This window comes from Hemitrygon akajei, chromosome 6 (genome assembly GCF_048418815.1).
Source record: "Hemitrygon akajei chromosome 6, sHemAka1.3, whole genome shotgun sequence".
NCBI classification, from domain to species: Eukaryota; Metazoa; Chordata; class Chondrichthyes; order Myliobatiformes; family Dasyatidae; genus Hemitrygon; species Hemitrygon akajei.
In genome coordinates, this window is record NC_133129.1 from 54,305,298 (window position 1) to 54,329,511 (window position 24,214).

The 24,214-nt window shown below is 39.2% G+C and overlaps 2 protein-coding genes across 2 annotated transcripts in view; one reads left to right on the plus strand and one right to left on the minus strand.

Annotated features, from left to right (window-relative positions):
• The window catches only part of LOC140729792 (uncharacterized bromodomain-containing protein 10), a gene marked incomplete at its 5' end in the record, with an annotated part of 96,008 nt that overhangs the window by 53,278 nt on the left and 18,516 nt on the right, over positions 1 to 24,214 (minus strand). The window contains 2 exons of the mRNA XM_073050008.1: positions 12,661 to 14,108; positions 18,402 to 18,590. Of these exons, the coding sequence (XP_072906109.1) occupies positions 12,661 to 14,108; positions 18,402 to 18,590 (1,637 nt within the window). The remainder of the gene's footprint in view (positions 1 to 12,660; positions 14,109 to 18,401; positions 18,591 to 24,214) is intronic.
• On the plus strand, positions 1,423 to 5,131 carry LOC140729071 (uncharacterized). The gene is made up of 2 exons (XM_073048371.1): positions 1,423 to 4,890; positions 5,024 to 5,131. The coding sequence occupies exon 1, from the start codon at positions 1,475 to 1,477 to the stop codon at positions 3,056 to 3,058; it is 1,584 nt and encodes a 527-aa protein (XP_072904472.1). The 5' UTR covers positions 1,423 to 1,474; the 3' UTR covers positions 3,059 to 4,890; positions 5,024 to 5,131.

Genomic DNA, 24,214 nt, shown 5'->3' on the forward strand with positions numbered 1-24,214 from the left:
ACCCAGCAGCACCTGGAAGGGGAGGCTGTGATAATTGGAAAGCAAGGGGCAGCTTTACAAGTTAAGTGGAACACCTTTTTAGAAAAATGGTACAGGATACCGGAGGCTGCGCCCCACGTAACGTTGTTGGTAAATAAGGGATATCAGCCTAAAGACTTAGGACCTTTAGTTAAGAGTGCTGAAACCGTAACAGCGTGGAGGAAAATCACGCCAGAGGTGTGGATATCAGAAGACAACAATTGTATTAAAATAATGGTAAGTGTAGATATGGTAGGGACAGTGAGAGAGGTCGAAATAACTCCCCAACCACACATGCCCGTGCTGGGAAAGGAAAGAGGCCAGCAGAAAGATAAAAGGTTAGATGAGTTGCCGTCTATTCTGTGGTCACAGCATGACACGGACGTAGGAAAAATAAAAACAGCTAGTCTGAGAAAAGGAGCAATTCCACCCAGGAGACCACAATACCCACTAAGACCAGATCAGATTGAGGCAATAGCTAAGGCCCCAAAACCCCAGACTGTAGGGCAGATGATGACATTTTTGGGAATGGCAGAGTACAGCTCAGATTGGATAGGAGAATATGCTGAGATTGTGGCACCTTTAAGAAAAATAATGAAAGAAGCAGGACATACAAATTTGAAGAACGGCTTACAGTGGAATGGAGAGGCGGAGATAGCTTTCAATACTATTAAGCAGGAATTGCAGTCAGCACCAGCATTAGCTTTGCCTGACTACGAGAAGGTTTTTTATTTGTATGTATCCAATCGACAGGAGGGTTATGTCACAGCGGTTCTAACACAAGAGACAGGCACAGGAAAAGCAAAGCAGCCGATAGCATACTACAGTACGAGACTAGATGAGGTGGCTCAGGGGTACCCACCCTGTTATCAGGGATTGGCGGCACTGTACTATGCATATGAAAAGGCATCATCGGTAACCCTGGGCTATCCTGTAACTCTGTACACACACCACAAAGTAGCAGAATTGCTGGAAAAAGGGAAATTTGTGCTGACGCCAGCCAGGATAGCAGCGTATCAGATGCTATTGACATTTCCTGACATAACTATACAGAGGTGCACTACCAGTAATATAGCCGATTTTGTCCCTTTAGACTATGAAGGAGAACCCCATGATTGTGTAGGGAAGACGATGGCATTTGCCAAATTGAGAGCAGATTTACGGTCAGAACCACTAGAGGATATAGATAAAAAGGTTCTGTTCGTAGATGGCTCTTGTTATAGGGGTTATGATGAAAATCACGCAGGATTCTCAGTGGTGCAGCAGGATCAGTCGAGCTATAAGATTATTAGGATGGAGTCCTGTCCCCAACCGTGTTCCGCCCAACTAGCAGAACTCAAAGCCCTGACAGCTGCGTGTGAAATGATGGAAGGTGAGAAAGTAGACAGGTTTTTAAAAAAGTAGCGGAGATCCCATACAACATTGTCAGCAAATTCTAGACTTAATAAAAGCCATAATGAAACCTAAAGCATTGGCTATAGTAAAATGCCAGGCACATAAAAAGGGAAACGATGTAATAACAAAGGGAAATCAAGCTGCAGACGAGGCAGCTAGAAAAGCGTCTGGATGTACGTCAGCCGTCATTGCCCCCCAGGTAAGCCTAACTCCAGAACCTGACGTAGAGGACCTAATTGAAATACAAGGTAAGGCAACTTTGGCAGAACAGACAATGTGGAGAAAAAGGGGGGCCAAGCAGAACCCGGAAGGCTTGTGGAGCACGGAAGACGGTTTGTTGGTAGCACCCACCCCTCTACTGACGATTCTGATTTCAGAAGCGCATGGGATGGACCATTGTGCAAGGGGGGAAGTGATAAGGAAAATAAAGGATGGTTTTTGGTCACCTTATTTACAGGCTTCAGTGGACTTTGTTTTGTCACAGTGCGAGGTATGCGCACAAAATAATGTTTGGAAGGGAATTACAACCCCAATAGGTCACATTCCTGTACCTGAAGGACCATTTAAACATTTAGTGATCGATTACGTAGACATGATAAAGACAGTGAGAGGGAAAAGATACATGCTGGTAGTAATTGATCGATTTAGCAGATGGGTGGAGGTGGTACCTTCAAGAGATCAAGGGACAAAGACAGTGGTAAAATTTCTGACAAATGAAGTGATCCCAAGGCTTGGAATACCTACAGAAGTTAGCTCAGACAATGGTTCAGCTTTTATCCAGAAAGTGGTCAAACTGGTACTACAGGCGCTGAGGATAAAGCAAAGATTTGGATGTGTATACCACCCTCAGTCGCAGGGCATGGTAGAGAGAATTAATGGAACCCTGAAAGCCAAACTAAACAAAATTTGTGCAGACACTAAACTTAATTGGGTCGATGCTTTACCGTTAGCATTGATGAGTTACCGCATGCAAACTAGTCGAATGACATGCCTGACACCGCATGAGATGCTCACTGGGAGGCCCATGCCAGTGCCCCAGTGGAGAGGGCCGTATAAGGGACCTAGCTTGGAACAATTGGAAATAGAATTGAAACAATACATGCAGCAGCTAACTATGATACATAGGTCTATTTATGCCCAGGAAAAACAGAAAGAGCCGGAGACCGTACAAGGGGAAGGATGGATTAAACCAGGAGACCAGGTTTACCTGCGAGTTTTTCGGAGAAAGTGGAACGAGCCAAGAAGGGAGGGACCCTTTACGGTGACTAAGGCATCACCCACCGCAGTTCAGGTAGAAGGACACTCCACCTGGTACCACCTGAACCATTGCACGAGGGCAGTCCTGCAAGGGCAATCAGGTGAAGTGTCCGATGTAAGTGATGCAGAAGAGCAACTAGCAGGAGACAGACAGGGGGAACAAGAAGCTGACACTGCACCGCAGGAGTTTGATCAATTAGTAAGGGAAATTTTTGATTCTGAGGACGGGCCTCAAGACCCTCAGGATGTGGTGGTGGATAATAGGGCTTCTTCAGATAATGGGGATGAGCTGGGAACGACCAGTTGTGCCCCCGGGGACAAATCACCCACATACTCTAGTGCAGACTTGGGTACCATTAGTGGGGCAGATATGGAATGGGACTGGTAACCTGCAGAAAAGAAGTAAGAGGAGCACAACACTTACCTCCTCGCCATGGTTAAAGACACATACTAATCAGTGGTATCAATGGGCAGCTTACACGGCAGGAATGATGAAGAGACAAAATTGTTATCTGTGCTCAAGGGAAAGCCCCACTCAGCATGTAGTTCCCATGCCTTATAACTCCTCCACTTGCACGCGGTGGCAAAGAGAGCACAGGGAACAATGCGAACGACAGTGTCCAGGTCCGGGTAGGGCTTGTTTCATGAGGATTTGCATTAAAGCAGATTCCTGCTATCAAAACTGTATGAACAATGCACCAATGTGCCCATATTGGTGTATGCTATATCAGGTGTCCTCGCAGTTTGACCAAGACAAGCTTGCCTATCACTGTAATTATAGCAGACCCTGGACTATAAACAAAAGAAGCCAGACACCTACACTGCAACAGCTTATAATGCAGGACCATCTGAATTATGAATGTTTCATGCAGGTGGGCACTCACCCGGTTGGCCATTTCCGAGGCAACTGCACTCAGACATGGGATGTAACCCCAGGTAAAAGACACTTGACGGGTTCCCCTCCTCCTGAGGGTGCAATGGAGTCTCAGACTACCCCATTAGCAGACACTTGGTGGCTGTGTGGACAGGAAGGAGGGCTGAGATCTACGCTCCCCCTCAGGTGGGAAGGAACATGTACGCGTGTCATGCTGCTTCAGGAAGTTATAATGTCCCCTGAAGTACAGTCCAATGCTGACTTCCCTGAGCAGTGGACTCTGCTACGGCAGAAGAGAAAATATGACCCGGATCCGACAATCCGGATTGACAGTATAGGGCAGCCAAGAGGTATACCTAATGAATTCAAGGCACGAAATGAGATTGCTGCAGGCTGGGAAGCCATCATACCTGTGATAGGGGTGAGCAAAAATGTTGAATGGATAAACTATATATACTATAATCAGCAGAGATTCATCAACTACACCGATGATGCACTGGAGGCCTTAGGGCAACAGCTAGATGCAACTAGCAGGGTGGCGTGGCAAAACAGACAGGTACTAGATTGGCTTTTGGCAGAGAAAGGGGGGGTGTGTGTAATGTTTGGAGAACAATGCTGCACTTTCATACCGAACAATACTAGCCCAGAAGGGTCTTTCACCAGAGCAATGAATAAGTTAAAGAATCTGTGGACGGAGGTCAAACAGAATGCAGGGTTCGGACATCAGTTCTTTGATTGGTTAGAAAGTAGACTCGGAGGATGGGGAGCATGGCTGACTAAAATAGCAATAACTGTCAGTATTATATTGTTGAGCTGTGCGTTTGTGCTGTGCTGTTTTCTTCCTTGTCTCAAATCTCTTATAGTGCGTGCTGCAACCAAACAATTTCCGATGCTCGTGGCAATTACTGAAGCAAGCTTAGTGGAGAAAGAAACACCGAAAATGTATTGTTACAGCCTACAACACCTGCAGGATGAACAGGAGCAAAACGACAGTGTGGGAGTAGATTGTAAGGGCTTCTGAGTCTTTTTCCCTGTCTCAGATACATAGGGACAGGTTTTTGGCTCAGCAGCCCAGGGTAACAGGGAGAGAATACTTTGAGGTCTTGGCGCAGAAAATTATAGTTTAACCCGAGATTTGGGAATAAGTGCTTGAGTTTATTGGCGCTTTTGTGCGCAGACTCTTCGTCTTCCTTCTCTGTGTGAGACCCTCTGGGTCTCAAAGGGGGGATATATTGGAGTATAAAAGTATAAACTTTAACTATGAAGTCAGTTATTTGCTATGCATGTACTCAATTTAGTAGAATGAAATCTTAGGAATGTAGAAGACAATGGTGTGTTAATGAGAGGTAGCTAAAGAACTAAAGAAATGTAGATTAGAACATTGCTCAGTTCTGAGTTTATTATTTTCTATGCATGTATCCAATTTGGTAGGAGACCGAAGTCTTAAAAATGTGGAAGACAATGGTGTGTTAATGAGAGGTAGCTAAGAGATGTAGATTAAAACATGATTAAGCCAATTGATAGGAACAAAAGGGACATGATGTACGTGCAGTATGCAACTAGAGATTGCTATAAAAGCTGCAGTGTCCGGGGATTGGGGGGGGGGGGGGGGGGAAATCAGCGACTAGCTCAATGACTGTCTCAGCTTTGATTTGCAAATTAAAGTTTAACCCTTCTTGAAGAATCTTCTGCGTCTCTTGGTCATTTGTAAGGCACGAAAAACCACGACAATAACCAGCTGACCAGCAAGTATTTGGTCTGAGGGAGGAAAGCAGAGCACCCGGAGGGAACCCATGAGGTCACGGGGAAAACATACAAACTTCTTACAGACAGCACGGGGAGCTGATGTGGGTCAGGAGTACTATAAAGCATGTGCTAACCACAATGCTATCATGCCACATTTTCCTGGACCCTAAATGTATTGCCCTCTTGCATTTTAGAAACCTTCATAAATGACAGGTCACTGATGAGTGTCGTGGAACAGAGGGATCTGGGAGTACAAGTGCACAGCTCACTGAAAGTGGCCGCTCAAGTAAATGGAACTGTTAAGGCGGCGTTTAGAATCCTGGCCTTCATCAATCAGGGCACCCAGTTTCGGAGTAGGGACATTATCTGGCAGTTATGCAAGTTGTTGTTAGGCTACGCTTGGGATACTGTGAACAGTTTTAGTCACCATGTTATAGAAGACATTTTCAAGCTGTAAATGGTGTAGAAGGGATTTACAAGGATGCTATCTGGATAGAAGCCCTGAATTTTTCGAAGTTGGCCATGGGACTTTTATTCCTTGGAAAGTAGGAGAATGAAGTGCAACCTCATAGATGTTTATAAAATCAGAGGGATATAGATAAGGTGGACAGTGATGGTCTTTTTCCAAGGGTTGGGGAGTCCAAAACTAAAGGACACAGATACAAGTGGGCAGAGGTTTAAGAGAACTTGGAGGTAATTTCTTTACACAGAGGGTAATGAGTACTTAGAATGAGCTACCAGAGGAAGTGGCCGAGGTGGATACAATTGCAATATTTTAAAAGCATTTGGACAGGTACATGGAACAGAGAAGCTAGGAGAGTTATGGGCTGAACACGAGCAACTTGGACTAGAAAGGAGGATGCTGTGATCAGCATGAACCAGTTGGACCAAAGGCCCTGGTTCCTTGTTGTATTACTCTATGACTAGTGCAAAAATTGGTTCACGATACCAACTTCAATTGCAGTGAAACCTGCACAAAATGTAACTCATAACAGAAAACTATTTACAAAGTGACCCACAAAAGCAAGGATACACACAAGTTGTAAACTATAAACAACCAGTGTACCAAGACTATATGCATTTTAAAACACTGGATATTGAATTAGAAGTTGGCATGTACAAATTTTACCCACTTTACCCTGTCCTCTCTGGAATTGATGGCCAACACAAAAGCATTCTAACTCTCAAAAGCATTGTGCTTTTAAGAGTTAGTACGCTTCAGGACCTGTGAATATGGTGGAGTGATTGAAATGACGTGGAAGGAGAGATGGGGATCAAGAACTATGTGCATATTCACATGCAGTGGACTGGGGTGGGGGGAGTGAAGTTGCTAGCAAATGAATAGAAATAATATTCATCATCTTCCAGCTGTGCTGGCCCTGATTCTTGGAACTTTCTTATCATACAGTATATCATGCTGGCATTAGTTCACAAATAATTCTCAACTACAGGGGACAAACTGTTGAAAGCCAAATACAGCATACCCAGATATTATCTTAACTCAACAAATCACCAAGATTCTTTCTTACAATAATGGGCTAATCTCTTCCACCAGACCAAATAACAATGAAATATCATGTTACCTATAACATATCAGCAACCCTCTTCACTTTAAAATATTAGCAATTGTGGTGCATGGAGAGACAGGAATCCAACAATGGATCATGATGGTAATAATGTTCCATATCCCATCAACATTGCTGTTGTAAAAAACTCTGCCTCCTTTGATTATAAAGCCTATTAACATTGCATATAAAAGAACTAGATTGACAATGAATCAGGAATTCAAAGGTCAGAAAATGAACCGAAATAATATTCTGCTGATTCCAGAGCAGGAAAGGAAAATATTGAGGAAAACATAACCAATTCCTTAATACTTGGTTCATCCAGTTTAATGCATGTAGAAGGGCCATTTTCAAACAAAGGGCACCTAATGTCCTGGATGTCCCCCATTCATACACTACCCTCTACTATGTTTGATTACTGCAAATTAATGCAGCTGATATCTTGTATCAATATCACTGCTTTCAATCATTGCTAACCTGTGCTTCACATCTTCTCACTAAAACAACAGCTACATTAATTGACAGCTTCTAATGTTTGACAATGCTTACATTCCAGTGTCCATCTCTTTGACCTTTCAATTTAAGTCTTCAAAAGTACTACCCAGTACAGAATTCAGCAACCGACAAACACTACTGGACAAATTCCACTACTCAAGCTCCGTTGTGACTAATTCTTCCTCCATGTATCTCAATCCTAAAAAGGATGCAGTTTCAAGATTCTGTTGATCACTTTCCAAACCTATTCCATCATATCTTAAATTACCACTGAAAACTACATGCCATTATCTATAGCATGCTTTGGTTTACCCAAACTTATTAACCAAATTTTTGAGTGTCATTCTATAACTCCAGATTAGCATGGGCTTCCTTTTATGTCCTAGTTCTTCTGTCCTTCTCTTGAAAATAGGGATTTTTCATCTTTCTATTCCTTTTATGTTTAGGAAGATTAAAAGCAAAGAAGCACAACCATCTAGTCACATGCCACCAACTTCTATTACTTTCGCTCCATACACAAGGGGTGCAATATATTGTAAATAAAAGTAGTTATGTTTTTGGCATTGAATTGGCACACACTAAAATGTAACTTTCAGTAGAAAGAAAACATTAATAGCAAATAGGTAGCTTAATGGTATAAAACATAATCAGAACAGAAGGCATCTTTGGAAAGTACTGGCTGATGCATTTCAGTATGATTTAAGATGACTGGACCATAAGATATAGGAGCAGATTTAGGCCATTTGGCCCATTACATCTGCTCCTCCATTTCATTATGGCAGATCCAATTTTCCACTCAGCCCCAAACTCCTGCCTTCTCCCTGGTATCCCTTCATGCCCTGACCAATCAAGAATCTATCAACTTAAATATACATAAAAACTTGGCCTCCACAGCTGCCTGTGGCAAAGTCCGCAGCTTCACCACTCTCTAGCTAAAGAAATTCCTCTTCATCTCCATTCTAAAAGGACACCCCTCTATTCTGAGACTGTGTTCTCTATTATTAGACTCTCCCACCATAGGAAACCTCTTCCCCACAACCACTCTATCAAGGCCTTTCATCATTCGATAGGTTTCAATGAAGTCACTCTTCATTCTTCTGAATTCTAGTGAATACAGTCCCAGAGCCATCAACTGCTCTTCATATGACAAGCCATTCAGTCCTGGAATTCCTGTAGTACCTTTAACTCGTAGCTTGTTAAGCAGCCTCATGCATGGCACCTTGTCAAAGGCCTTCTGAAAATTCAAGTACACAACACAACCCATTCTTCTTTGTCTATCCTGCTTGTTATTTCTTCAAAGAATTCCAACAGATGTGTCAGGTAAGATTTTTCCCTTGAGGAAATCATGCTGACAACGGCTTATTTTATCATGTGCCTTCAAGTACCCTGAGACCTCATCTTTAATAATCAACTTCAACATCTTCCCAACCACTGAAGTCCGACTAACTGGCCTATAGTTTCCTTTCTTCTGCTCCTCTTCCTACTTAAGGAGTGGAGTGACATTTGCAATTTTCCAGTCTTCATATAGCAAATGTCAAGCAATTTAGAGGGGTTTTCTTTGCATTCAGCTTCACAAGGATTACTGTAAGCAGTCCTGTTACTTTGTGCCATACTAAACTCACATTTCCACAGACAAAATGAAGCTGAAAACTTGCACAACCCAAGGATCATTGAACACCTGCTCAGGAAACTGACATGTCGCATTTGACATCGTGTTACTGTCAACTCTTATTGAAGTAGATTACATAAACATATTCAACAAACTTACATTTTACTTTGAACGACACATAAGTGTAACCTGCATTACTGAATAATGTTGTTCACAATGGTATTAAACAAATTTATTGTAGAAATTGCTGTACTCTAGCTTTAGTTTAAACTGTCTCCAGACTGATTTTGCATAAAACTTAAAAAAGGTTGCAAAACCCAACAAACTATTTCTTGTTTGAGCAGTGCTCAACATAATCAAGTGATAAGGGAACTCTTGCTTTCCTCTATCAGAAATCAACTGTCAGTCATTCAAAATGGAGATCAAAACCAACTATGTTTGTGATCATTTGCAATAGGCTTGTTCAATTAAATAACATTCATGCCAAAAGTTTAAGTATAATTCTAAATATTCCGTAACAAATGTTAATAGCCTTTCTGTCGAGCAATGACATTAGTTGTAGAATGGCTTCCTCGCCTAATAGTGAAATTAAATCAAAATTTTACTGCAGGTTGAAAATATTCTTTAAAATCATTAATTGTATCTACAATGAAGTCCTTAGAACCTCAAGCCTTGTCATATGGCTAATGTGTAATTGCACATTAAAAGACTACTAATATGGAAAAACAAGTTAAAAAGCAACTGCATAATGAAGATTTTAAATTACTTGATGGCTGGAAAACAAGTTGAAATAAAAATGAAAATATTCTTGTATTAGATGATGTTTCCCAAATGTTGCGTCTTAAATATTCACTCCATAGATAAAATGGCCCAAATTAAGCAACTTTATCATAAACTATTACCAAAAGGTAATGTTAACAACTCGGCCAGTAAAGATGGCCAAAGTCACAAGAAGCTGGGACTCTCCTGAAATCCAAAATATGGGGGGGGGGGGGGTAAATCGAGAACAAGAAAAGTGAGCAAACACATAAATAGCCTAAATTAAATTCACGGTTGGGATGAAAGCAGTTGGAATACTAGGATGTTGAAGTTTAGGTTAAAGTAATCATATTGTGATGAGGGTTCAAGGGATGATCTAACCAAGAAAATTAAAATAAATAGAGGAAACAGGAAGAGGCTTCTCCCCAACCAGGAAATAATATTATAACAATACATACAAGAAAAAGCATTGATTTAGTTACAGCTTTGAAGTCCTCAGGTAGTTCAGTTTTAGATAAAGGATCATATTTGAGCAGTCACTCAATGTAGGAAAAATATACCAGCCAATTTTCATGTAAAATAAATCATAAACATGAATGGGCAGATAACCTGATTTGTTTTGATAACAGTGGTTTTGAGGGGGAAATATGGTTTTGCTTATCTCTGCAGATTATTGATTTTAAACATTAAACTGATGTGATAACATCAAAACATCTACAAAAAGATAACTGTTTACATAGGAAGTGGAACATTCTACCACATAGCATTTGTTATCACTGCACTTAAAACTTCAATCCACAGCAACTCCTGAGACTATTATATGGCTTGAGCCTACAATTATGCATCTTAAGAATGTTGCCACATTGACAAGAAGTTAAAATCCAAAGGACTTAAGTATTGTTAAATGCCAAAATGTCAATGCAAAGTAAGTTGGAATCTAAGAAACCTATACATGAAGGGTAGACAAAACAAAGGAATTGAGGTTGAAAAGGTAGTTACAATAGAGAAAGTAATTTAGAGAAGTACATGTATAGGGAGAGGGGTTTAGAGGGACATGGGCCAAACTAAATAAACAGGAATAGTTTGGTACACACCATGGTTGGCATGGATGAGATTGGCCAAAGGCCTGTTCCACGCTTTATTACTCACTCAGAGCAACACTGAAAGCTTTCTCTGACCAAGTAACTTACTTTGTTAACACAGATATATTCAGGATTCCTAAAACTCTCAATGACTTTTGGTTAAACGTGTTACTTTTCTATTATAAGTCTCCTGAAGATGATGATTGGTATGGACCACAATTCTGCAAAGTAGTTAAGAAATTTCTGGCACTCAATTCGTTTAATAAACTATCTTGGTTTGTGATGTGTATTTCATATGGTGTTTAATATTATTTGCAAATTCTACCATTATTTTTCCTTGGCACACTATGCTATACAAATAAACTTTTACCTGAAATATACCCAAATTCATTCGTGCCAGGTAAACCTTGATTTGAGGAATGCATAATAGTTATCCCTCTCCAAAAACAAAAGCATCCTTCCAGCACAGAATTTAATAAAGAAAATGTCATGACCATTGCAGATATTTCATGTTTCAACCAATTCTGATGTTTTGAAAATGGTTTTCAAATTTTTAGAATTACAGTTCTGGTGGCTCAAATTTAATGTAGTAAGCTCTTTCAATAGTATATAGAACGAAGAACATAGAAGAATACAGCACAGGAACTTGACCTTTGGCCCACCATGTTTGTACCAACCATGACACTAATTTAAACTAATCCAATCTGTTTGGATGTGATCCATGTTCCTCCATATTCATGTGCCTGTCTAAATGCTTTTTAAATGTTGCTATCACATCTGCTTCCATCACCACCCCAAGTAGCACATTCCAGGCACCCACCATTTTGTGTGAAGAAATATTGCCGCACATCCGCTGTTAACTTTCTCTCTTCCCCCTTTCATCTTAAATAAGGGGTTACCAACTTTATTTTAATGCCATGGCTTCCTACCATTAAGCAAGGGGTCAGCAGATGCCAGGTGGGGAACTACAGCCTTAAATTCATGCTCTCTGGTATTAAGCATTTCAACCCTGTACAACAGGCTCTGGCTATCCCTATTCACAAACCAAAGAAAGCAAGTCTAAATTTGTTCAACCTCTTCTTTTACATAATATTCTCCAACCCAGACAGTATCCAGGTGAACTTCTCTCTGCTCTGCACTCTTTGCAAAGCTTCCACATCCCTTCTATAATAGGGAGACAAAAACTACACAATATTCCAAGTACAATCCAACCAAACTTTTATACAGCTGCAACATGACTTCCTGACTTTTATACATACTCAAGGTCCGAATCAATGAAGGCAAGTCTGTCGAATGCCTTATTTGTTACTATCTCCTTGCATTGCATCTCAAGATCCCTCTGACTTACGACACCTCACACTTGCTTGGATTAAGCTCCATCTGCCATTTGGAATTTTGACACAAGAGAACAGGAGGCAGAGTACCCTCTACCCCACCATTCAATATGATTGTGGCTTCTTCAGTGGCAGTTTCATGTAGACCTAAATTCTTTGATCAATCAGTATTTATCTATTTGAATTGTCAAGTTACAACAGAGACTCCAGTCCACGGTAGTTCAACAGCACTTTACAGATGAGAAGGGATGTATAAGAAAATACCAAGCATTGGCTGCATATATCAATGTACCAATATCAGCATTATAATGCATTTGCGTCTATGAATTCTGCCAGCTAACCAAACAAACTCAACTGAAGGGGTTCAATGCTATTATCTTCCAGTTTGTGACGTGTATGAAATAAACATAGTAATAAAAAATGGTACACTATCTTTAAAATATTAATATTTTAGGCAGAAGAAACAGACATCAACATATACACATAATAGCTTCACATGGAATATAAAATACAAGAGGCCACTAACCAGATTTGTGCTTTTTGTGTTTTGTTTTCTTCTTTATTAGTAGAGATTTTTTCTGGATTCCTGGCTTCCAAATCTTCAGTGGATTTGGACATACTATATCTGATCTTAACTGTGAGGTCTTATTCATTGCATCTTTCAATTTCTTTTTCTTCTTCTTCTTTTTCTTGACATGCAACTTAACCATCTCAAGTTCCTCAATTTTTTCAAGGTAATGTTTTGCAGAAATATTATTTAATTTACCAACCAGACAGCTAACATCCAAATTTTCAGAGTGACTTCCATTAATGAGCGTTTTGCAGCTTTTGATTGCTTTCTCTGTCAATGGCTTCACACCTTTCCTCAGTTCTGGGTCATCAGTACAAAACTCCCCATTTTCAGTTATCCGAATTTCTCCCGGGCTAAGGGGTTCCCCATACCCTACGACTTCTCCAGGGCTAGCAGGCTTCACCAAGTTTTCTTTACAGGAGCCAACATTTTCTTTTTTCACTGCTGAAATTCTATGATTTTTACATTCACAACTGATTTTCATTTCTTCTTCACTTTGAGAAAGAAACTGAGAACCTGATTCCACTTTAACATAAAAACCTTCCAAGTCACTAGAGTCAATTCCTTCAGTGGACATTTTGGAATTGTGAGTTATTTTGTTAGTGGTTTCTTTTTTATCACATTTTGTTTTTTCCGGGCTTTCCAATGATAGTCTGTTTCTTGCCTCCTCTGATCTCTGCTGTGACATTCTGAAGATCTTGATCGGTGGAATAGGAAATTCAGGAGGTGGAAGAGGGCATTGTTTATAAACCCGCAAGTCTGCACCACAGAACTGTGGAAAATGGACATAAGCATTCTCATGAGAGTCATATCCTAATACTACTTCCCTACATTCATGGATGGGCTGCCCCAAAACTGCATCTTGGACCTCTTTCTGTGTTTCATATACATGATCACTTAGACCCTTTAGCAACCAAACTCGCTTATAGAATGTTATCTGGTGGAAAGCCTTGGTCTCCAAAGGACTAGTTTCTCCTAGAACATGGAAAAACTGTGGACAAAGTCCAAGTTTTTCAGCCTGAAGATTGGGATTTTCAGCCTGTCCAACCACCACATACCAATGCTGCACTTTTCTTTTCAATGCAGCCTCCCACATTTTGTATGGCAAAGGTGGCTTACGGTGCAAAGTTGCACGGCGATGATGAGGGCTCAGTAAAGAAGTCATTATCTTAGCCAGAAAACTACTACACTTGGGCATTAGAAGGCAGCGTTCAAGGTCAAAATAGACAATTTCGGGCAAATTAAGAATCTGCTGAGCCAAACACAGAAAATGACCAATGGCAGGAATCTCCCAAAGTGTCTCCATGCGAGTAGGTTCAGCCAGGCCTCGTAGATTCTTCTCCCATTCTTCAATCTCTTTTTGGACAGCTTCCTCTGCCTCCTTCCTCTCCTGTTCACGTAATCTGGAGATGCAAAAACTCAACATCAGTCTAATAATAAAGATACCTAAAGTCATCTAACAAAAGCATGATTTTATATAAAATCCTGGAATTGTGCACACACTAGCACCTAAAACATTCTAACTTTGAACTTTCTTGTAGCTGTAAATAACGGCTTTTAAGAAAGGATATTACAGGGAGGATGTCATAGAGCTGAATCAAAGGATTCAGCTGTGGAAAAGGAGCAGTGACCATTGGTCAAAGATGTTTGATATCATGCATCTAGGCTGCTTCACCATTTTGTTTGTTGCCCTGGATTTCCAGCAACTGCAAAATCAATTATATTTATTAATGTTGTGTCCCTATTCAAAATATTTTATACAATATAATGCAGAAATAAACTAAAGTGTGGCGAGATAGTCAATGGATGTCTCATAATCCTAGAACCTGTTATGTGCATAAAAATATTATGTCAAGAATAAATCCCTGTTTGTCAGTGTAAAGGAAATCTATCAAATCTACATGAAAATTCATCAGGTCAAACTGCATGTCTGGGGAGAAGAAATGTTGATAGTTTTGTGTTAAGCCCTGCATCAGGTTTGAGAGTGAAGAGGGGAGATAGCCAATTTACAGGGGAGGAGTAGTAGAGGCAACAGCAGGGATGAGGTGGGTGATTGAACTATGACAGACATGTAGATCAAGCAGGTAGTGAAAGGGGAGGAATACTGAAAGAACATTACAGCTGCTATGTGCAGAAGTTAAATTTCTATAAAATAATTCAGATTTGGAAATATATCATGGCAATAGGTCCACTAAGTTAACATCATGATTACATAATCAATCTAAAATTACCGTAATTCTGTACTGTTAAATCAGTCATAAGTTGAGACTGAGTTGCTCAGATAGTAACACCCAATGATCAATGTTGTTAAATGTTACAAAATACTAGAAATGCTGGATATACAAAAAAAAACACTGGAAATACATGTAAAGGCAGCATCTACTCAGAGAAAAAGTTGATATTTCAGTCCAATAACACTGTCAGATCTGGAAAATGTCATAAAAACTGGTTGTGGTGAGTCAGAAGAGGAAGAGAAGGATGAAACTGTGATACGGTAAATAAGCATAAATAAATAAATACAAGGTTCATGATGACATGAGAGGCAAAAGAGAAACTAAGTATTGAAAAGTGATTAAAGTATTATCAACATTTGCTTCAGAGCTTGCTTTTATTTGTTCTGTTGCATTCACAGATTACTGCTCCTTTTCCACAACTGAATCCTTTGATTCAGCTCTATGACATCCTCCCTGTAATATCCTTTCTTAAAAGCTGTTATTTACAGCTACAACAAAGTTCAAAGTAAAATTTATTATCAGTGTACATACAAACATGTCACTACATACCACCCTGAGATTCTTTTTCTGTGGGCATACTCAGCAAATCTATATATCTGTAAACAGGATCAATGAACACAAACTGTGCAAATTTAAATAAATAGCAATAAATAACAAGATAAAGATTCATTAAAGTGAGACCACCAGTTGCGGGAATACCAAAAGCAGATGAGTGTTTTGTTCAAGAGCCTGATGTTTGAGGGGTAGACACTATTCTTGAACCTACCAGTGAGAGTCCTGAGGCACTTGCACTTTCTACTTGATGGCAGCAGTGAGAAAAGAGCTTGGTGAGGATTTTTGATGATGGATACTGCTTTTCTATGGCAAGGTTTCAAGTAGATGTGCTTAACTGTTGGGAAGGTTTTACCTGTGATATACGTGATCCACTACTTTTTGTACGATTTTCCATTCAAAGGCATCAGTGTTCTGATACAAGCCGTCAATCAGCCAGACAGCATACTTTCCACTTCACATCCATATAAGTTTGCTAAGGTTTTTGATTGCATGCCAAACCTCCGCAGACTCCTGAGAAAGCAGAGGGAGCCATAGTGCTTTCTTTGCAATAATATTTATATGATAAGTTCTTCTCAGATAGTGACACCCAGGAATTTAAAGTTACTGACCCTCTCCACCTCTGATCCTCCAATGATTACTGGGTCATGGACCTCTGGTTTCCTTCTCCTGAAGTCTACAATCAGTTCCTTGGTCTTGTTGAAATTGAGTGAGAGGTTGTTGTTATTACACCACTCAGCCAATTTTTCAATCTCCCTCCTGTATACTGATTCATCACCACCTTTGATACAGCCCACAACCGTGGTGTCATCAGCAAACTTCCAGATGGTGTTGGAGCTGTACGTAGCCACATAGTCATAGGTGTAAAGCAAGTAGAACAGGGGCTAATCTCACATCCCTGCGGTGATAACCGAGTCACAGCAGGTCCTGATTCTTGGCTCTTGGCAGCTGTGTTCAGCTAAGGTAAACAAGTCAATTACAAGACATCCCCCTGGAAATGGGATAATACAGACCCAGTGGCAAGATCCAACATAATGGTAATCTATATATTAATACACAATGCTGCTCTTAGTTTGGCTGTTACTGATCCCTTTAGATAGATAGATAGATACTTTATTCATCCCCATGGGGAAATTCAACTTTTTTCCAATGTCCCATACACTTGTTGTAGCAAAACTAATTACATACAATACTTAACTCAGTAAGAAGAAGAGTAACATATCAGCAGCATTTGTATTGTTTGACAAATCAAGGAATGTTCATCTCCTTTAGTAGAGATAGATGCCCAATATTGCAGGCCTCCTGCACAATCTGGCATGGATGTGTAGGTTCTACTCTCCTTAAACTCAACAGCCAGGTAACACTAACTGAATACTCAGTGTGATCAATAGTGGATATAGGTTCTTACAAGATCTTAAGTACCAGTAGGAAGAAAGTCACGATGAATAACATTCACCTAACAGTGAGCACAGTTTCTTCCATGACTTCCAATTTACTATTCCATGAAGGAATCCTGAATGCTCAAAATCACAGATATTTGATTACTTTACACCAGAGCAGCAAAAAACTAGCAAGCACAACATAATGAAAGCTACTTAGCTCCAACTACATCACCTCACCTCAGGTACCCCTACTATCCAACCCATTAAATGAATAGATACAAAATACTTGCTTATTCGATAATGCACTGGAAAGTCTATTAGTGTGCAAAGTGTATTTTTAGTTTTCTTGGGTGCTTTATTCTCATCCAGTTTTTAGGCACATCTCCTCTCCAGCTGAGGTACCGGTGTACTGAGTATCATAAAATCACATCCCAGCTGAATTCACACCCTCAATACTTAGGGTGAATACTTCATTAGGAAATGTGTTTTAACCTGCACAATGATTTTTGAGATGAGTTGCACAGACTTCCTCACACCATAGCAAAAATCATCCCCATAAAGAAAATGGAGGAATGCTGAAATAGTTCATGTCCTCAAACCTGAAACTTAACAGCAGAAGCAATAAATTTAATTAACAAATATACAAAAACATAGAATGTTAGTACTTTGCTTGTTCCATATGTTCTAAACAGAATGCAAGTCACAATCCAATCATTGGTGGACAAATAAAATTTTGGAAAGGTTACTAAAGCAATTTACCTAAATGACTCTAGAGTGGTGGAAAAGCTGGAGCTGTTCTCCTTGGAAAAACTGATTGCAGGAAAATCCAATGGAAACATTTAAAATCAGGAAGAATATGGACAAAACAGAGAGGTAGAAAGAGTTTCCACTGACAAAGGGATAAAGAACTAGGATGTGGGATCTGAAAAACTTGCCAGGTAGTAGTAGAAGACTCAGTTTTAATGCTGGATTATCACTCAAAAGGAAGAATTTGAAGGGCTATGGGGAGTGGACTTAGACTGAATGAACTCACAGCCTATACAGACTTAACAGGTCAAACAGCCCCTTTTTCCTGAAATATGTTGTAAACATTTAATCTGTTGTATAACTTTTAATATATAAAAGCAATGATCAATTTGATGTACTTTTCTAATCAACAGTGAATGCCAAGTGGGAATCAAACAGATAATTAAAATTAAACACAGAGCACTCAGAAAACAGATAAGAGTACACGGACCAAATAGAAAAGAAACTCAATTATTGGAAAGATGACACTAGGATTTGCTGCGTGTTGCTGTTAAGGAAAAGAATTCTATATTACAAAAGTTAATGATAAGGATTTGAAAAGGAATATAAAAAGACTGAAAAAAGACTGAAATTCAAAGCACTGGTTATTTTGTTAGCACCAGCAGAGACACGATAAATTAAATAGCTTTCCTCTATATTGGAATTTCTAGGAATTATAAGAACCAAACACTTTACTTCTGTTCAAATAGAAATGCTAGTATAATCTTGAATAATACCTCACCTCTTTTCTTCCCTTGCTCGCTGCTGTTCCTCTTGTCTCAAAGCCTGAATCATTATGGACTCTGTGACACCTGTGGACATGCCGCCTAAGCTGCGTGGCGTGGAACGTCGACGAGTGGCCCCTCGCTCCTCTTCCAAACCATAACGGCCTTTTGACGTAACTGCGATGGTCGTCTTTTCTCTTAACGGTCTTGAATGTACAGAAGAAACAATAATCCATGACAAAAAAGTAGTAATGACCAAAGAAGCTGAATAATGAATCAAGTCATTCAACAAGCATGATTTAACGCATTGATACCAAAATGCATTAGGAGTGGAAGATACATTCCAAATCTTTATATAATGGTCATTAAATTGTCTTGAACTGCTCAGACATAACTGCCTACAATAAACATTCTGCAGCAACTAAAATGTTCACAAGCTTTAGAGCTGTACCATAAACACAAGTCTTATGTCAATACCCAACGAATGAAAGAATATTGAATTACATATCCAAATATGCAATGTAAACAGATGTCATATTTAGGTACCTCTATCTTTAGGCACATGTTATAGATATAGCATTTTTTTGGTTACAAGAGGCTGGAATATGTTTGTTAAAAAGAAAATTATATACTGTATAGTAATAGAGAAAACATTATATGACAGTAATATGCAGGCAGTCTGAAAAGGTATGTTTGTCAAATTAAGCAAAATGAATCATACAAAAATTAAAAACGTAGATTTTGCATGTGTACAGAAGATCTACCTGCAGTCCCCAGACTGGCCTGCACATAATTCTAAACCCAACAAGAAGTCTGCTCTGAAATATCAACAGCCCAAACCAGTGGCAAGAAATATTCATGGCACAGTATGAAGGAAAATGGCCACCTCAGAGACTCTAATCGCAGATCTTTGATCTTCCAAGGCACAATTACCAAGTCCCACATTATCAATCTCTCACAGAATTGAGAGAATTCTGGCACCATTAACCAGAATCTAAAACAAACCAATCACATAAATAATGTGATTGCAACAGCAGTTCAAAGTTGAGTATCCTGCAAGTAGCTGTCATATCAAACCCTTCCACAAACCAGAAAAATTAATATTTTTAATTTGCATCTCAGAGTTGGAATTTTAAAAGTGTACATTGAATCTTTTGAGTGTAACTCCATTATTTTCCAAACCAAAACACCAATGATTAAAAGCAGTCAATTTAATTGGCTTCAGGTCCTTCATCCATAACATTAATCCCTTCCAAAGTAGATCCTGCCTGTCATGTATATCATTTACAAAATTCACTACAGCAACTCCGTAAGATTCAAGATTTCAAGATTCGCTTTTAATACCACACAGAGAAAAACATTTCCACATAACATTACTTCATAAACAGCTAGAATGAACTGGAGTTTTGTACTAGTTGCAAATATTGCTAATCTTTACAGCAATGAACTAATTTGTCAGTTGTATAAAAATTTATGCCAGTCGTTACACTCAGACCCTGCTTAATGCTGAGGGTTCATTCTCTTAAGCTGTAGCTTTATGTAAATCAGTGCTATGTGGGGTCATTATAACATTACGTAAATCGATGTGTGTGATTTTAAAAAATAATCAAACCCAAGATATATTATTTTATGTATACACAGTAATTCATGCAGTAACAAACACACAAATAGGCCTAATCTGTACATCACTGGAGCACCAACACATCGCAACATCAGTGGAGGAAGAGAGTGGTGGTTACATCTTAAAAGGGCCCGACTGTGTGTTCCCCTCTAACTTTGGCTTCTTCTTCAGGTAGGCTTCAAGATTTGACTGCCTTTTCCTAAGTTTCCTCTCATGCAGCAGTTCTCAGAAGCAGAAAATCATGTCGAGAACACTTTCTTTGCATTATTCCTTCGCGCCCAGCCATGGTCATTATCAATGAACTGGTCCACGATCTGTATGATCATGGTGATGCTAGTGCAGAGGAATTTTGTGGTGAGGTTTCTTGCTGGTGCTTCCTCTTCTCCATCCGTGTCCTCAGATTCACCCAGGATGCGTTGCTCTGCCAATTTCCAAGTTCTTCATTATTAAGCCTATCACCACGAGAATGTAGTAACTCTTCAACATCATCATCATTAACCTCCTCTAATCCCACATTATCGGCCAGTTCAACGATGTTTTGGATGACTGGTTCTGCCTGAAATCCTAGGATGTTGTTGCATGCTTCTAGCCATAGCTTCTTCCACACTCCGTTCGTGCATTTTGAAGTTACTTCATACCAGGCTGCTCTGATATGGTCTACAGCTTTCATGACTGTAGATTTTCCAAAATTGCTTGATAGATTATTTGTCTTGACCTTCAGTTTCCTCTACAAGTTGCTTGAATGTGCAACAAAGGTAGTAGGCTTTAAAATTTGATATTACTCCATCCATTAGTTGGCGTAATGAAGTGATGTTGGGTGGAAGGTAAACCACTTCTACAGCAATGCAGGTCCGCAGCCTGTCAAAGTTCTTAGGGTGGCCTGGCGCATTATCAAGCATTAACAATGCTTTTGGTTCAAGGTCATGCTCATCACAATACTGGTTCAATGCTGGACAAAAATGAAACGAACCAATTTTGTTAAACATCAATCGTCACCCAGGCTTTCTTGTTTGATTTCCAAATCACTGATAGACTTGACTTCAAAATGCCTTTCACTGCTCATGATGTTTCAGAGTGATACACAATCATTGGCTTTAACTTAAAGACACCTTTAGCATTGCTTCCCAGCAAGAGAGTTAACTGTCCTTTGCAGCTTTGAACCCAGATGCATGTTTCTCTTCTCAGAAGATGAAAGCACTAGAAGGCATTCTTTTCCAAAATAGGCCCATTTCATCCACATTGAAGACAAGCTCAGGAGGATAACTGTCCTTCTCGATTATGGCCTTCAGAGTTTCAGGAAAATTCAGGATACCAGCTGCTTCATCAGAGATAAACAGCACTGTAACCTCCATAACATGTGTAAGTCTATCAAACCAACCTCTGCTGGCTGTGAATTTTACCAATGTATCTTCTTCTTGAATATATATGAAGATGCTTCTTGCTTTTTTTTATTAGTATCAGCTGGAATAGGGGCATGTTTTCTTGTGTTTAGTCATCCACCCATATACTTAGTCTATTTTCCATTTTTTCAAGCAAATGGCCCCTTGAATGATTCACCTTCGTTGATGATAATTTTGAGGTAACTGTTGCAGAAGCTTTTATCTTGTCTTTTTTTATATAATTGTTCGGATCTTCAATGTGGCCAATTTCAAAGAGGTGGCAACATCAACCTGACACCTACCAGTTTCCAATTGCAGTATCACTTGCAGTTTCACATCCGTGCTAATGCTTTTCCTAGACACCTTAGATGTACTATCCTCACTGGGATTTGTACGCTATTTTCCAGACATTATGGGTGAAAAAAACAGAATAACTTGGCGAGGGAGCAAGAATACTTACACACAATGGGGAGGCAGACAGTGAACTAATATATGATTGGCTGCAGGTGGCTCAGGGCATACGCAAGTCACTCTCATTTGCTTACTCAAATAGTGGCCACTCCTTAGAAGTTTTGAGTGTTGTTCAGAATGAATTATTGTCATTTTTAAAAATTTCTATAAGGAATTGAATAACTGTATTGTAACAAGTTTGCATATGCGGGGTCTGAGTGTTCAATCATCCTACTAGAATATATTGTAGAATCTACCTATAATGAAATACTGAAATTCTGCAGATTAGTGTAAAGATGCTTCCAAAACATTGTGAATGTGTTTTATTACATACGACTTAACACCCTCCAAGTACTAGACAATTGAAATATGTGGATGAAAAGTCAAAATATTTCCACATCTAATTAGTCTACATTTTTAAATTCAGTGTGCATGTTTTAATCCTTTTTCTGTAGACTGATCAGGATTACGGATGTCATTATGATGACAAAAGAATGGAATATATCAGGATTAAAAACAAAAAGAATTAACCTCCTTGGACAATGTAAGTGAATACTTTGCATTACATCTTCTTGGTGATTAAAATAATGCTGTGCAGTGCTTTCACAAAGCAGTAAATCAAAGTACCTGCAGTAGAAACCCAAAACTTTAGCACTAGGTAGAAAATCAGAAGCACTGAGTAAATATGTTGGAAATTAGGTCACGCAGCTCCACACAATTTAATTGCAATAAGCAACAAGCAATCAACTGCAGTGGAAAATTGTGAAATTTTCACAAAATATATGATTCTCCTCCAGAGGAGCCTAGACATGTTTCATGGCATTCAGTGGTGTGCAACCCGTCATAGTGTCACCCCGATAATGCATAGGCACTTACAGTAAGTGAGATATCTAATATAGCTCATTGAGTCATATAGCACAGAAACAAGTCCTTCGATCCGCCACATCCATGCCACTCATTGCACCAATCCAAATTAATCCCATTTCCCACTTCAGCTTCATAACCTTCTATGGGTTAGCAATTCAAGTACTTGTCTAAATGCTTCTTAAAAGTCATAAGAGTATCTGTCTCACCATCGGGAAAAGATTTATACTATCTACCCTCTCTATTCCCCTTACATTTTATATATTTCTAATCAGATCATCCCTCAGCTTTCACATTCTAGGGAGAATAAATCCATAAATGAATTATTCCAATCCTATTTCTGAGAAAACACATGTTTTATTTCCTGTATTTTTATATTCCAATGCTCATGAATGCTCACCCAGAAAATATCTAAACCAACCAAATTAGCTGGATTCTAGATATACTGTGGTTAATAAATTTATTTTTGCTTCAATTGGGACCTGATAAAATATTCACAGCACCATAGTGCTATGTACTTCCCCCTCCCCCCACCCCACTCAATTCATACTTATAATTGTGTGGTTAAGTACAGTTCCAATGCTGTATTTTAAGTTTGCTAAGACAGTACTGTTGTTGGCCAAATCAAACAAGGTGACAAACTGGCATATGGGAGGAAGATTAAAAATATGGTTGAGTAGTGCCACAATAACCTTTTACTCGAAAAACTCTAATAGATTGGTTAAACATGACTTTTTCTAATAAGTCCCTATCTATCCAAATACTTGTAGATCCTATCTCTTAGTATTCCTTCCAATAACTTACCTACTACCGATGTCAAACTTACTGGCCTATAATTTCCCAGCTTACTTTTTGAGCCTTTTTTAAATAACGGAACTACATGAGCTATCCTCCAATCCTCCGGCACCTGACCTGTGGATATCGACATTTTAAATATTTCTGCCAGGGCCCCTGCAATTTCAACACTAGTCTCCTTCAAGTCTGCAGAGAAGGCAGAAGAATGAGTTAGAGATGGAAAACAAGTCAACCATGATCGAATAGTAGAGCAAACTTGATGGGGTGAAGGCTTAATTATGCTATGTTTTATGATCTTATTGTCTTTTAGCACCAATGTAGAATTAGTTTATATTCATAACATATGTTTTATTTCTCATATTTTATTCCATCTAGACAATTAATCCAGCTGCTAACACATGCAGAAAATGTAAACAGTATATTTTATAGATCTGAAGTTATGAAGTCCCCTATTCTAAATCATATTGGTATTTGCATTCCAATCAATCAGATGCCGATTCCATTCCAAAGCAATTGCTCGACATGAAACTGTTTCGTGACCAATAAAGAACTAATAATAACTTAACAGGCCACTTACTATATAAATAGACTTGAAGAGAAAGTAATACATCATCATTTCCCTACTTAGAGGTTTTCTTTAATATAATAAATACTATGTTATCATAAAATTGAAATGTTTCATATTTTTTGCAATACTTTAACCTCTAGTTAAAAAATGAAG

Coding starts and splice junctions, on each gene's coding strand:
- LOC140729071 (XM_073048371.1), top strand. CDS start 1,475: ATGAAACCTAAAGCATTGGCTATAGTAAAATGCCAGGCACATAAAAAG.